Genomic DNA, 13,979 nt, shown 5'->3' on the forward strand with positions numbered 1-13,979 from the left:
TTTGGTGATGACTCGCGTCGTCGTTAAGATCGCACACGCTTAGTGCCGTATGTAGCGCGTTCGCTCAGTGTCGGAGCTCTTCCACTGACACAGAAGCAGACACGCGCGCCTACGTTTCCTACTCGATTCGTCACACAAAAGACTCGTTTACGAATAAATGTATCAAGTGTATTAGAGTTGTAGAGAAGCCCTCTCTTTTCATTGATCATCAAATGTGACCTCAACTAACAATTGAAGCGTTTCACCGTCATAATCTCTCTGCAGAGTATCAAACTTGATCTCGTCAACGAAAACGGTGTCAATTTGTCAAACACACACACACACACAGCGAATATTTTTATAACGAGTTTTGTTCAAATCAGTTCAGGATTTAGATGGTTGAGTGCTTTTTATTTTAGCAGCGTATCTTACAATATACGACCCACGCAATATGGCGCGCGCGTACACAGCAATTACAATAATAAAAAGTGTACAGTAATTTAAAACGTAGAAATTTCAACACATTCGGCGAGATAGTGTTTTGAGCATTTCTTTTTATCTTTGGTCGTCTTGTGCTGCCCATCCGATCGCGATCAATTAGAACAAATAATACGTCTGAAACAAATAAATTGCGCATAAATAATCAAACGAGTGATATTCATCGCAGATGTTGAACACTCTGAATTGTTCACTTACCCTCGGAGAACGTTCCGCGTAGCATTTGTTGAATGTGTACGCGTATTCGCAATTATCACCTTTTGCTGCATCGGAGAAACAATTACAATTAAAATTGTATCGCGGAGTGCGGTACGAAAGATCGTGTGTAATCGAAATCAAAATAAAAATGAAAAACTTAAAGAAAAAAGAGAGTAAAATTTGTATAAAATTATTTTACAAGAAAATACATATAAACGGTAAAAACACACGCATCAATTTTTTTGCGACGCTGGCTTTTTTTGTTGTAAGTTTTAACTGTTCTCAGTTGACAGTAAAAATTTCAGCAATATAAAGAAACAAATACTTTAAGCGCAATTTCTTTAGTTTCGAACACACGCAATCGATCGAAGAGAAACAACGAAAAAGAAAACGCTATATATACCCAAATAGTTACCGATCCCTTTGCACTCGCTGATTGCTTTCTCGACCTCGACCCTGTAAGCGGGTATTCTTTGGAAGAACGTCAGCATACCGTTTAGACTTAGCTCCCTCTTGTCGTCGACCAAACCGAATTGCTCCCAGAGACAGTACATATAGCACTGAAAAACAGATCAATTTTATAATACTTTTGGATCTTTATTTTATTACGCGTACACTCTTGCGTTTCATCTACTCAAGAATTCGGGATAACGGTTTGTTTTTAATCGGACGTAATTGATAATTTGCCTGCAATTCACAGATAACGATTTGTTTGCGTAATTGACGACTCCCAGTGCTCACCTTCAATTGACGTGTTTCCGGCCATTGACCGTTTCTCACTGCTTCTATATCGGCTGAAAGGAGAATTCAAAATACGCGTGGATTCATATATCAATAAATCTGTAATTAATTAATTGTGACTCCAAGTGAATCAATAAAGACTCTTGTTGAATGAAATACCTGTGGCAACTCCCGTTTGTGTTTGACAGGCGTTTACAACACTGGCCGCAGTCGCGATCATCTGATCGGAAACAAAGCTGGGTCTTGTCTGTAAAAGAGCTTGAGATCAGTGCCATTGAGATTAACAGGCGGTAGTTGCGAAGAATGTGAGCGTTTTCGCGAAAACTACATCGATAGATCTCGATGATGTTTATCAGTTTTTGTTAAAAACTATCAATGTTTTCACATTAGAAAATTAAATTAATTAATTCTTTACTTTCTTCTTTGCAAAAAAAAGTCGCAAAATCAAAAACGCCAAAGGAAAAGATCCGCCTGAAATAAAGTCGACAGCTCTTTGTAAAAGAAAAAATAATCCTTTTTTGTTCCATCAGCATTCTTATCAAGACTTGTCAAATTTATTTTGAAATTCTGACGGACTATAGCCTTCTCTTTCTCTCTTTTTTTTTACATCTTAAAAAATAAAATAAGTTTTTATCCCAATTGAGCTTCCTTTTTTTTGGAAATTTTTCACATCTGTCACCGCCCCGTTTGTACAATCGCACCTACCCCGCAGTACACGATCCACGCTTGAAGGAAGAAGCCTACGACGATCGCGAGGAACCTCATCCTTATTGTCTTTCAAGCTTTCCTTTTTTACTTTGCGAAAACCTTCCTCTTCAGCTAGCTGGGCTGCTGATGGTTGTTGCAAACGTGTGTCTCCTTCGCCGGCGCTGTTTCCGGCGAGTGTCGACTGACAAACGGCGTGCCGAGTGCGCGCCTTGCGCGAGGCGAGGGTGCGACTGAACGTCAAAACCTAGATAGATAGATGGATAGATAGAGAAAGAGAGGGAGCGAGAGGCAGAGCACGAGTGTGTGTGGTCGGTCGAAATAATGGGTTAAAAGATGAGGGAGCACGAAGATCAAAGGAGAAACGGAGATGGAAGCTGCGAGCCCTGCCGCCTGGCGCCCTGGAGGCTGATTTGAGAACAGGTCGCACGAGCTCTCTGTCTTTCTCTAATCATCTTTTTCTCTCGTTCCCATGTGTGCGTGTGTGTGCCGCCCTTGCGCTATTTCCCATACTACTTGTCTGATAACGCGCTTTTCTGGTGTGAAAATTCAATTGACTGCGCTCCTCGTGCGTGTGCAGCACCATATAGTAGTTTATATACGATTTATATGTGTAAAACAATACTCTCTCTGAAAACAAAAAATGTATACAAAGTAATATGAATTTCAATATATAAAAAAACAATATAAAAAAGAAAATCGTGCGCATATACTTAATGAACAATTGAGTAACAAGCGTGCTCTTTTGATCGCGCTAAAGGTGAATTACTGTCTTTTCACACAGCATAAAAGCCTTCGATTCTAGGCCAGGTCATCACACACATAAACCCAGTCAGATTTGATTAGCGGATGTTACCAGTTTATGATCCCGACCCTCCTATAATCTGTCTCCTCTATTCTATGCGACGTTGGCACACAAATGCAACTGATATCTTCCTCTTATTAACTGGAGGAAAACCGATATAATTACCAAAAATTAAGATAAACATGTGAAACAAAGACAAATTAGCAGATCTAATTAAATTTTTATTCTTTTAACGCAAACAAACAGGAAATTAACATCTAAGTTTATATGTAAATTTAAAATATTTTATTTTATTATTATTTCATTAGTATATAAGCAACTTAATTATTTAAAAATAAAATTGTTTCAATAGATATGCTACACGGTGTGTAAAAGCGCGTCATTTTATATGAAAATAAACGAATGTACATACGCTCGTTTTTGAAAAGATGGAAAATGTAGACATGCGCAGAACTGAAGAGACTGATCAGCAAACTACTTTTAAAAGGTTGGTGACATTTCTGGTGACATCGAATACTAAAGTATCGATTAAAGAGTGGAAAACTTCAAAATAAATATAATCGATTTTTTAACAATAAAATAATCGATTCCAATTTGTTGATTACGTGTTTCTCATTTCGTGACAAGCTGAAATTAAATTGCTGTCAATAAAAAATATCTCGATGAAATATCATAATTTAATATATTGCAGTATGCAAATAATAGTATTTTGTGCTTATGCCATAACCTTGCCATGAGTACATTCCCGCGCAAAAATATTTGTGACACGTTTCAACTTTTTTTCAAATTATTTGTTTCAACTAGTTGAAAAAGCGACGCCAATTATTTAAATGCTGGCGGGACGAAAAAAGAAAACTGTAAATATCCATCTCCGCTAAATAATCATGTAAATAAATACACACGCGTACATACTCGGACATGAAAGCGCTGTACTTTTCTTTCTGTACTTTTTTTACTGTGCGTACACAGTATGCGCGGAATAAATATTGACTATTCCCATCGGGACAAGTATTGACTACCGAGGAGTCCGCTAACGATTTTCGTCTTGTTACGGCCTATTTGAATTGCGAGTATGACGATTAACGATCGAGAGCGTGTGTCGCGTATCAATTACTCGCGGCCGGAGACCGAGACGTCGAAAGTCTCATTCAAGATGCGACCTCTCGTCCGCATCGATTTCCACGAGCGTACCTACGATGACGCGATGCAGTCCGCGGGACTGTAATTGACAACGCCGTCCTAAATTTTGTCGGATTTTCGACTCGCGAAACGATGGACGAACCGAAATCCTGGTGAACCAGCTTGGCGATTCGTTCGCGCGATTATCCCCGCGAGCATCTCGGCGTTGGAAACGCGCTCGGTCTACGTTTTCTAACAGATACATGGAAATCTTGACGGACTAATTCTCAGCAGTGGCAACAGCGCCGGCAGCAGTTGTATTGACCGCGGCGCGTGGTTCTTCGGACTTCCCATCGCGTTCTCGTTGTGTTCCGAACGTTCGGCTGAGAAAGAAACGAGGATCGCGAGAACGTTGGGGAGGTACGTCGCCGCGTCCCCAACGCGAGTCTGAGAATATCCGCGACCACGCGAATCGGCCGATGCACGGAATGCACCGGTGATCGCGGTGGAGAAATGATTCAATCGGCGATGATCAATGACGATATGTCGCGCTGGCGACGCGACAGGCGGTCCGAGGACACTTCCTCGTCCGCGGTGATCTCGACACATTCTTGAGTGTTCGCGCGATCGACATCGAGTTCTGAAGACAGTTCGACACCTCGACGAGAACTCGCGTCCGTCTCTTGTCACGTGGTTTTGCGTGGTACGTCACGTATCGCGTGCGATTTAAATACCCTTGCGACAACGTTGTTTTAACCGACCGTCAAGGATGGGTAAAACGAGAGGCGTGCACGAGACGACTCCCGAATTGAGGAACCGGATGGTAGGAATGTACGAGGCCGGTTTGGGCCTGCGGGAAATAGCTGCTGCTGTCAATTGCTCGGTATGTAATGACAATGCTTGCTCTCGTTATAAAATATTGTTAATAACTTCATAGTTTTGTTAATTTGTCAAAATCATATTATTGTTGCGTACACATCAAATAGTACATCAAGTTTTTTTGTTTTTTTTTTTTTTTTTACTTCTCTGCTAATTAAGTTAATTTTTTTTAAAACTTTTAATAAAGATCTTGTAATAAGATTTGTGTAAGCTTTGATTGTTTCATTGTTCTAGCAACGTACGGTGAAAAGATGGTTAAACAGATTTGACAAAGAAGGCACGGTGGAAACACGGGAGCGTTGTGGTCGCAAAAGAGCCACCACCGTGGAACAGGACGAAGCAATTGTTCGTCTGGCTACCCAAACGCCCATAACAGCAGCGAGAGCAGTTCTTCCTGCACTGGGTCTCACTTGTTCTGTGGATACAGTAAGGGAAAGACTGCACAAAGCTGGAATCCACAATTGGAGTCCTTCTCGTAAATACATGCAAAGAATTCCATTGGGGTTAGTAATATATTCACTTTCGTGAAAAAAAGTATCTTTTAATGTATCTTCTGCTTTATTATATATTTGTTGCTTCAACAGTGAAGCGGATGGTGCGGCGATTCAACAGGCAGTGTGGCGACCTACCGGCACTCAGTTAGGCAAAAAAAAAGCCAAGGATTCTAACACCAAGACTGAGAAGAACGGTGCCGCAGCTAAAAAGAAAAATTACTCGAAGAAAGTCAAATTCCGTGAGACTTACGTCGACGATGGCGCACCGTCTGAAAGTCAGAAGCAAAGCCAAAGCATGGAGCAACAGCAGCAAGAATTTGTCTTTCCTCAACAGAATCTTCCTCTAGCACCTTCCGCTTCCCAGACTACTGAAATACAAGAGTTCGGCAACGCGTTGAGTCTGGTGCAACAATCCCAGCCGATTTACCAGCATTCAGAACTGAACATTGTGCAGAATTGGCCGTTGGATCTGGTGCAAGGCAGTCATCATTACCCGCAGGTTGTTTTTCACTTATTTATGAAATATTTGTAAGTGCGGCACAACTGGAGGTATATTTTATTGAAAATTGTATTGCAGGGACAACCGAATTCGTTATCTCACGAACAACCTCCGCCGCAACAGCAACTGCAGGAACTGCATACGCAGCAAGAACAGCAACATCACGCGCAACAGGTACACCGTGATTAATAATATATTCAACAATACTACCATCCATAACAATAACAATATATTCACATTCATAGAGATATGACTCACAGCAGTTTTGTTTTTTTGCGGATGTAAAGCAATTAAATCGTTGGTTGCGTAAAAAACATGGTTTTCTTTGATGTTATTCATGAAATTTGACTCGTCGAATGCAAACACTGCTAACGTATACCGATATAAAAAACAGGTCCAACAGCATATGCAAGTGCAAGTGCCGAATCATCAAAACGCTCATCATCACAGCGTTAATCAGCAGCAATTGACGGTGGAGCATCATCAAATACCGCAGCAACAACAGTGCGGCAGCATGCCCAGTCCCAAACAGATGAGCGTGAACGCATGCTCGGAGAGTTCGAACCTTTCCAGTTCAAACGAAAACAGTCAATCATCGTGCGATCAACAGAACAATGATTCATCGTCGAGGGAAAGAAGCGTGAAATCGGAAGCAAAACGACAAAAGAAAAAGAAGGGTGGTAAGGTGAAGGGGACGTTGGAAACCAGCGTGGAGATCAGAAATCGCATGATCGGAATGTCCGAGGCTGGACTATCCACTTTGTCTATCGCGCTAGCGATTGATAGATCGGTACGTGTAATGTTGTTTTTTTTTTTTTTTTTGACTTCACGATATTTTGTACTGTGGAAATTTTTTGAAATCGGAAGTTATACCACAAACTCGAGAAAAATCAAGGCAAGAGATTTATATGCACGTGATTTTGAATTAATTAGGAACGTACTGTTAAAAGATGGTTAGAACGTTGGCATAAGGAAGGTAATGTGCAAACGAAGGAACGAAAGGGAAGACGTCGAATCACTACGAAGGAACAGGACGAGGCTATTATCGCGATGGCGACTCAGCATCCACTTACCGCGGCTAAATACGTAGCACCCGCTTTAGGTCTTAAATGTAGCGTGGATACGATCAGAGAAAGACTTCACAAAGCAGGGATACACAGCTGGAAGTTGGGCAAGAAGCAAGGGTTGGGATTTTTTTATAGTATACAAAATAAAATACAAAATATGATATGATGGGTAACGTGATATATTTGCATATTTTTAGAGAAGGCAATGCAGTTCACACTGTACATTTATGGCAGCCGAGCGGCAACCGTCCTAACAAACCGAAAATACCCGGGGAAAAGAAGAAAAAAGGTACAGGTAACAATAAAAAACGCGACCAGACAACGAACAGTAGTCAAAAACGTGTCGCGCGAAAAAAAAAGAATGCCGAATCAATACCACCAAAATCAATCCCACCACTGGCAAACATAATGTCGGAGCAGCCCGCGTTGTCGTTTCATAATCCAGGAACTAGTGAGTATCGTCGAAGAAAATTGTAATGATATTTTATAAATTTATTTTTATTTACGAATAAACCTTTAATCACTTCCATTTTTATTTCTCAGTGGCGAGTTACGCTTCAGGCCCTAACATAATGCAGCCTCCTCTGCACACCATCGCTGTACCGCCTTCAGCACTACCACCGCCACCACCACCACCACCACCACCACTACCACCGCCACCGCCACCATCATCACCACCACCACCGCCACCACCACCGCCGCCGCCACCACCGCCGCCACAATCAATGCAGCCGATGGGCCCAATAATGCAACAGAGGCCGGATTGCAGATTGGCACCGGCTCTAGTTCCACCTGTGTCGGGTCCGAGTAACGCCGGTGTCGGCTATCCGTCGTGCATGGTCGGCGGTAACGGTCACATGGAACAGGCGGATCCTCTAAATTACGAACCGTACATCTGGAGTTTTTAAAATGTTAACGTGACAATCTTTTTCAATTGTGCAAAATAGAAATTTACAAATTTTTTTACTCAAGTTAGTTCTTGGTTATCTTCACGTATCGCGTGTTGTTAAACAAGATCTAGACTACAATATTGTATAGTGTACGTATTTCATTTAGAAATAGATATCTATATATCTCTGAGAGAAAAAAGTGATGTTTAATCGTGATCTAAAATCAATGTCATATCGATGATGTAAAGCTGCTATCGATATAGATACAGGATAATACTTTTTTTATATTACGGTTTGTGTGTAATTTAACTTACGCGTCACTTGCAATATTAGACGATATTTGAATAATGTGCAAGAAGAAAGTCCGGTGACTGTTGTTATATATCCGAGAATCTTATATTGTCCTTAGCGACACTTTTATACAATAAAACACAGTATTTAGTTGTAAATTTCCTTAGATTAAAGTGAATCAGCGTAAAGATTGTAGTATGTAAATAGAAAATCTCTCGAATAGAATAAGAAATATACATCACGTGTTTATTTTGCTATGGATCTATTGTCTCTTCGAATAAATAACGTGGTCACACTATCAGGAAATTTATACATAATCAAACTTCAATCAACACTGTGTGTTTTACGTTGCAATTTGGAACAACTTTTATTTTCAAATTCAATTGTATCTTATTGAATTCAGTTTTTGATATGTTTATTTGACTTTTTCTCTAAGTAAGTTTTTCTATGTATAGATCTTAAATACTGTATATATTTTGTATGATGCATTTACATACGATACATGTACGAATCTCGTTTCGAACTATATAGTACAAATTGGCATGTTCCAGTTAGAAAAGTGTATCAATTTAACTCTTTATACAGACTGCCAAAATAGTTTATATTTGACATGTGTGTGTAAACTGCGCTTTTTATTACACACACAAATATATATTACACACACATACACACACACACACATGTATCGATCTTTTTTTATATAACGCAATGTTGCCTTTACACTATTATAAGACTGTTATTGTTTTATATACTAGTTTTTCTATGTATAATATAACGTCTTTACAACTAAAGCGTATCATGTACATTTTGTAAAAACGATTTTCTGTTATAATACTATTTTCTCGAGAAAAGTTGCTTTTTTTGAATACACAATGAAACATTCATGTAATTCGTCCATGTACACTTACCAGTAGTACAAAACTTTAAAGTAGAATTAGTTTCACCAAATTACGAGATACTATAGAAAACTTTTATTAAATATTTTATATTAAATATCCGTGTTTTATTTTGCATTTACTATTGAATAATACAACATGTATTTAATTTTTGTCAAAAAATTCATCTCGTTATATTTTACGAGAAATTGACAATATAATGAAAAATAAAATAAAAATATTTTCAGGCCTGGTGGATCAAAATTTCTCTACTTGTTTCGTGTATTTATTTTGTGTAAGAAAAAAAAAAAATTAATCTCTAATATTGCTCAGTCTTTTTAAAGCAAAATTATCTCTCACATGAAAGAATAGACTTAAAAAATTATTTTTGAGTTCTTTTTTGTACATATATAAGGAAAGATAATAACTGTACGATGTTACTATCATAAAACTTTACTGCTACTTACAAATACAGTTTTTTCTATCAAGTTAATTCCCAGATTTGTCCAACGTTATTTACAACCGCGTTCGGATTGTGCTTGTGAAACATGAAGTACCCCTGAATTTGTGCCGGACTGACGTCTCTTTTATAGGACATAACGCTATCTGCGAATTTCTTGGCGAGTGTATTAGGATCCTTGCCCGGTTCTTTGTAGAATCGCAAGAACATCTGTTCAATCTGATGCGCACTGCACCATCCTGAGAAGAAACATATCGAGATGATCTTAGAGATACTTGTCATTTTGCGTTTAACCTTCTATTTGTTCAAACGTACCAATGTATTCTTTGACGTCGACTCTACCCGGTCTAACAAGAGCAGGATCTAATCTATCCAAATAATTGGTCGTCATAAATAATATTCTAGCTTCTGTGGAAGCTACACCGTCTAAGCAGTTCAATAAACCACTGAATGTCACTCTGTTAAGACCCTCGTATGCTGCTTTAACTAAAGTCAAAAACACATGGAAATAACTACTAAATGATTTATTCACTTGTTATTATCTTATTTCAAGTTTTATCACGTATGTACCTTCTTTGGTTTCTTCTCTACTAGTAAAAGCAGCATCAATATCTTCAAGCAAGATAATAGTCTGTTGCGGAGCTACTGCCAATAAATGATTTAATCTATCATCTGTCAGTCCTCTCTCAGATAAATTTAAAACGCATATACCACGCTCTAACTCGCCGGCCAATGCGGTAATATAAGAAGACTTTCCGCATCCTGGAGGGCCGTGTAACAAGTAGCCTCGGCGATATGGAATCCCTTAGAAAAAAATTAAAATTTCTTATTATTAGAAAAAGAATAATACACAAAAATTGCATCAAGTTTGATCAATCATGTCATTAGAAATTTTAAGATAGAGTTATTCACTTTTCTTATGTACCTCTTTCGCTATACCATGAAGGATTGTTGATGAATTCCCGACAATCATTTAATATTCTTTTGGAAACACCATTGTCCAAGACAACCGATTCGAGAGGTCTTCTCTTTCTGGCGTGTCCAAATTGCCGCCACTCGCTTCCCATGGCAGTATACATTATAGTTTTGCCCTCATGCTCTTTCAAAGCCATCTGTCTGGCTACATGAATTAAGTATTGCTTCTGATTTCCTGATATTACATAACACATTTTTATAACTATTTAAAAACTCAACCTTCTTCAAGAATGTTAAAATATATGTTTCTGTCTTTCCCAAATGCTGTCAACTGAACAGTTTCCCATGGTATACCCATATGTAAATCTAAAGTCTGTTGTTCCCTTATTCTTTCCACTTTTATCCAATTCCCTTTATATCTGCAAGAATTGAGAAAAATATTAGACAAGAATTTCTACTCAGAAAACTAATAGTACTATTTCTTACTTTTACTCCAAAATAATTTTAAAAAAAGTAATTAATACAAAATTGTATTATGTGCATATTTTACTAAAAAAAAAAAACAAAAAAAACGATTACACCATTCTAACCTAAAGAAGTGAGTTCCTATACTTGGAATAAAGTCATATTTTGTCTTCACATCACCAGTTTCTTTCTGTTCAAAGCTGGTTTCTACAGAGAGATGTTGTGTCTTTCGTGCACCCTTGTATGTAATCCACTGTAATAACCATTGATAACTCTTATCACGACATGGTACCTCTAAAGTGATCATATAATGACGTCTATAAATACAATTAATGTTTAATAAGTTTTTAATCAGTAACAAAAGAAATATTTTTTTTTACAATAATAAAACACAAATACATATCACAATACCTGAATATTACAGCTCCAAATTGTGCCCCCTTTCTTAGTAAAGCAGCACCGGCTCCAAGACCAAAAAGACCGAAGCCAGCGCCAAAATATGGATTTTCAGATAAAGTTTGTATATATTCTACAAACATTGTAATTTAAATTAATATTGTACAAAATTTATACATATAAACACTAATATGTAGTTTCCAAAACACTCTTGTACAAAATCCTTTTTTGTCAAGGTTATATTTCATTCTGTTTCAGAGACCTCTATCGATTTACAAAGCAACTCAAAATCAAAGTGCGCGTTTTTGAGTCGAATGTATCGCATCTATTGTTGCCTCCTTTCCGCGTTGCCGATTGGTTGGTTGATCGAGTCGAGTTGAGTCAAATCGAATCGGTAAGATCGAGAGAATAAATAATGACAGAAAAGCGATTTTGACAGTTCGTCGTATATGTGGAGAAAACTAAAAACGTGACTAAAGTAAAGTCACGTGACAGAAAAGAGTAGAAAAACAACACGTGACTGTAATTTATAGTATATATATCATTAAATAATATATATTATACATATAATTTATAATATATATTATATGTCTTCCTAAAAATATCAAAATCATTAAATTTACTTGAAAACAACAATAAAGGATGCAGAAAAAAGTTTAGCTTGCAGTTCTGTTACAAATGATTATAATATATTTCAATTTATCTTACAAAAAGAATCTCTAATACGTATATCATTGTTTAGTAACGTCAACTCTCTGCAGATATACCACAAACGTGGCCCGAATCCTTATCGTTTTCTCATTTTTTCGCTTTTTTTTAAAATATTTCTTGTAAATAAATGTCACTGAACATCTATACGTACACGCTACTTCCGATCTAAATGTAACATAACAGGCATGTTCCTGCTTTGATTAATTTTTCCACAATAAACGCAGAAGAAAGATCACGAGGTCGCTATGAATGATAGCTAATTTCAAGTTTTTTTTCCTACGTTAACGATTAATGCGGTCTAGAATAGCTACGGGAGAAAATATAATATATACTCGTTGATGCGCGCGTTTTGCGCACGTTATGTATAAATTCTTTCGCCGAACGCTGGTACGTTTTACATATTATAATATTAATACGTAATAATGTTAGAGTGCATTTACAATATGTACAATATTGCGGGTCCATGCTTGGGCACGAGATAAAGCCAAATCACTGACTTAAAAATCTATTACATATATCCTACCAAAGAAATATATAATGCCAAATAATGTCTAACACGTGATTTCTTTTTGTTCTAACACACTCTTAAAAAAAAAAGAGAGTTTAAACAATATAATATTATATATTTTAACGATAAATTCCGCAAAATCGTTTTTGACAAATTCTAACGTCGCGTTATATCGTTCAATTTTTTATTTCGATTATTATCAAGAAATTACATAATGATCTTTGTAATATACAAATGAGACATGTAAAACACATTTTGTCTAAGTGCAACATGGACCTCGATTTGAAGTGCAGTACACCCAACACACGTCTCTCATATCGAAACTTTCTTACACGCATATTATTAAATCGAGTTTTCCGCGAGTCCTTCTCTCCCACAGCGATAATAATTACCAGCACACATTACGCAGTCGTGGTTCAATTCGTTTTAGCCTATAACTATTACAGCTAACTGTTACTCGGTTTACACGAGTTTCATTTTTTTTCATTTTCTTTTAACTCCTAGTCTCACGTATCGTGAACTAATCGCACCACCGTCGAAAAGCTCACCGGACGGGACGCAATACTAGCTTTTCGTGGAAGCCTTGAGCAAATCTATCCGCGACCCTGATCTGCTTTCAGCTTTCATTTTCCAGCGGACAGATCCTGTTATTATTATTCGCGATACTCTTTCCGATTTTTTCTAGATCCCTTTCAAATTCGCTGTTTTTTTTTCTCTCGCCAACTTACAATCTAAAATATACACTTGATAAATCACTTCGGTGACATACAACAGGTCACATACTCCTTGATTTCTAAAAAAAATATGGTTCGTAGGTAGAGGTCAATTAATGTGTAAATATAGATATATAAGTCGATCTCTTAATGATACAAAAAGTAAGAATTTCAAAGGCATCTTCAAACGGGAAGAGAAAAGATTGTATTTTGAATATGAGGATTTGGAACAACAGTAATAGAATAAATAGGAAATTCATACACCGATATAATAAAGTTCTCTAACGCGGAGGAACTTCATAAAGGACGTTAAATATGAAAGAACCGTATATACTTTTGGTTCTTTGAAAGGACAGAATTGTTGACGAAAGTTGTCGAAGCTGTGAGCTTCCGCGACTGGGCGTTCGCATTTAATTTTGTTTGTGCTTAATCAATTATCGCATTTCTTCTCACAAAAATACGAAGAAATTTCAACAAGCATAGAAAACGCACAAATTCTTCTTCATCAATGAAATTGATTTTTTCAAATGTTTCTAAAGATTTATGTTAGAATTTGCTTAATATTTAATATAAAGTTGAGTTTTATAACTATAGGGCGATAATTGCGCACACTTTTTGAATTATAGTCACTTCTTTTTGTAAATCGCACATTACAGGCGTATGTATATGTATATTACGTATAATATAATATACGTTCTAACATCTCTAATGCGCTAACATATCCAGTCGTGAAGCGGCGTGGACGGCTAGGTAGAGTCGAGGACGAAATTT

The 13,979-nt window shown here is 37.4% G+C and overlaps 2 protein-coding genes across 3 annotated transcripts; both read right to left on the bottom strand.

Moving 5' to 3' along the window:
- Positions 1-362: 362 nt before the first annotated feature.
- LOC109863125 (general odorant-binding protein 69a-like) lies at positions 363-2,360 on the bottom strand. The gene is made up of 6 exons (XM_020443320.1): positions 2,122-2,360; positions 1,576-1,663; positions 1,417-1,469; positions 1,079-1,235; positions 676-740; positions 363-594 (listed from the first exon to the last, which is right to left on the bottom strand). The coding sequence occupies exons 1-6, from the start codon at positions 2,179-2,181 to the stop codon at positions 577-579; spliced, it is 441 nt and encodes a 146-aa protein (XP_020298909.1). The 5' UTR covers positions 2,182-2,360; the 3' UTR covers positions 363-576.
- Positions 2,361-7,684: 5,324 nt separating this feature from the next.
- Positions 7,685-11,528, bottom strand: LOC109863623 (mitochondrial chaperone BCS1). 2 transcript variants are annotated; one of them, XM_020443960.1, is made up of 8 exons: positions 11,292-11,528; positions 11,006-11,197; positions 10,695-10,834; positions 10,426-10,620; positions 10,071-10,304; positions 9,816-9,986; positions 9,508-9,739; positions 7,685-7,807 (listed from the first exon to the last, which is right to left on the bottom strand). In XM_020443960.1, the coding sequence occupies exons 1-7, from the start codon at positions 11,417-11,419 to the stop codon at positions 9,525-9,527; spliced, it is 1,275 nt and encodes a 424-aa protein (XP_020299549.1). In that variant the 5' UTR covers positions 11,420-11,528; the 3' UTR covers positions 7,685-7,807; positions 9,508-9,524. The 2 variants fall into 2 exon arrangements, with proteins under 2 accessions (XP_020299549.1, XP_020299547.1); XM_020443958.1 differs by having other exon boundaries at positions 7,685-9,739.
- Positions 11,529-13,979: the final 2,451 nt, after the last annotated feature.

The sequence above is a fragment of the Pseudomyrmex gracilis genome, unplaced genomic scaffold (assembly GCF_002006095.1).
Source record: "Pseudomyrmex gracilis isolate BER0280 unplaced genomic scaffold, ASM200609v1 scaffold_11, whole genome shotgun sequence".
NCBI lineage: Eukaryota > Metazoa > Arthropoda > Insecta > Hymenoptera > Formicidae > Pseudomyrmex > Pseudomyrmex gracilis.

What these genes read in the sequence shown, in the direction of transcription:
- LOC109863125 (XM_020443320.1), bottom strand. Translation starts at nt 2,181, where the DNA reads ATGAGGTTCCTCGCGATCGTCGTAGGCTTCTTCCTTCAAGCGTGGATC. An exon ending in ACAAACGGGAGTTGCCACAG is followed by an intron (nt 1,470 to 1,575) that starts GTATTTCATTCA and finishes TTCTCCTTTCAG; the next exon opens with CCGATATAGAAGCAGTGAGA. An exon ending in CGGAAACACGTCAATTGAAG is followed by an intron (nt 1,236 to 1,416) that starts GTGAGCACTGGG and finishes TCTGTTTTTCAG; the next exon opens with TGCTATATGTACTGTCTCTG.
- LOC109863623 (XM_020443960.1), bottom strand. Translation starts at nt 11,419, where the DNA reads ATGTTTGTAGAATATATACAAACTTTATCTGAAAATCCATATTTTGGC. An exon ending in TTCATGGTATAGCGAAAGAG is followed by an intron (nt 10,305 to 10,425) that starts GTACATAAGAAA and finishes TTTTTTTCTAAG; the next exon opens with GGATTCCATATCGCCGAGGC. An exon ending in TAGAGAAGAAACCAAAGAAG is followed by an intron (nt 9,987 to 10,070) that starts GTACATACGTGA and finishes TTTTGACTTTAG; the next exon opens with TTAAAGCAGCATACGAGGGT.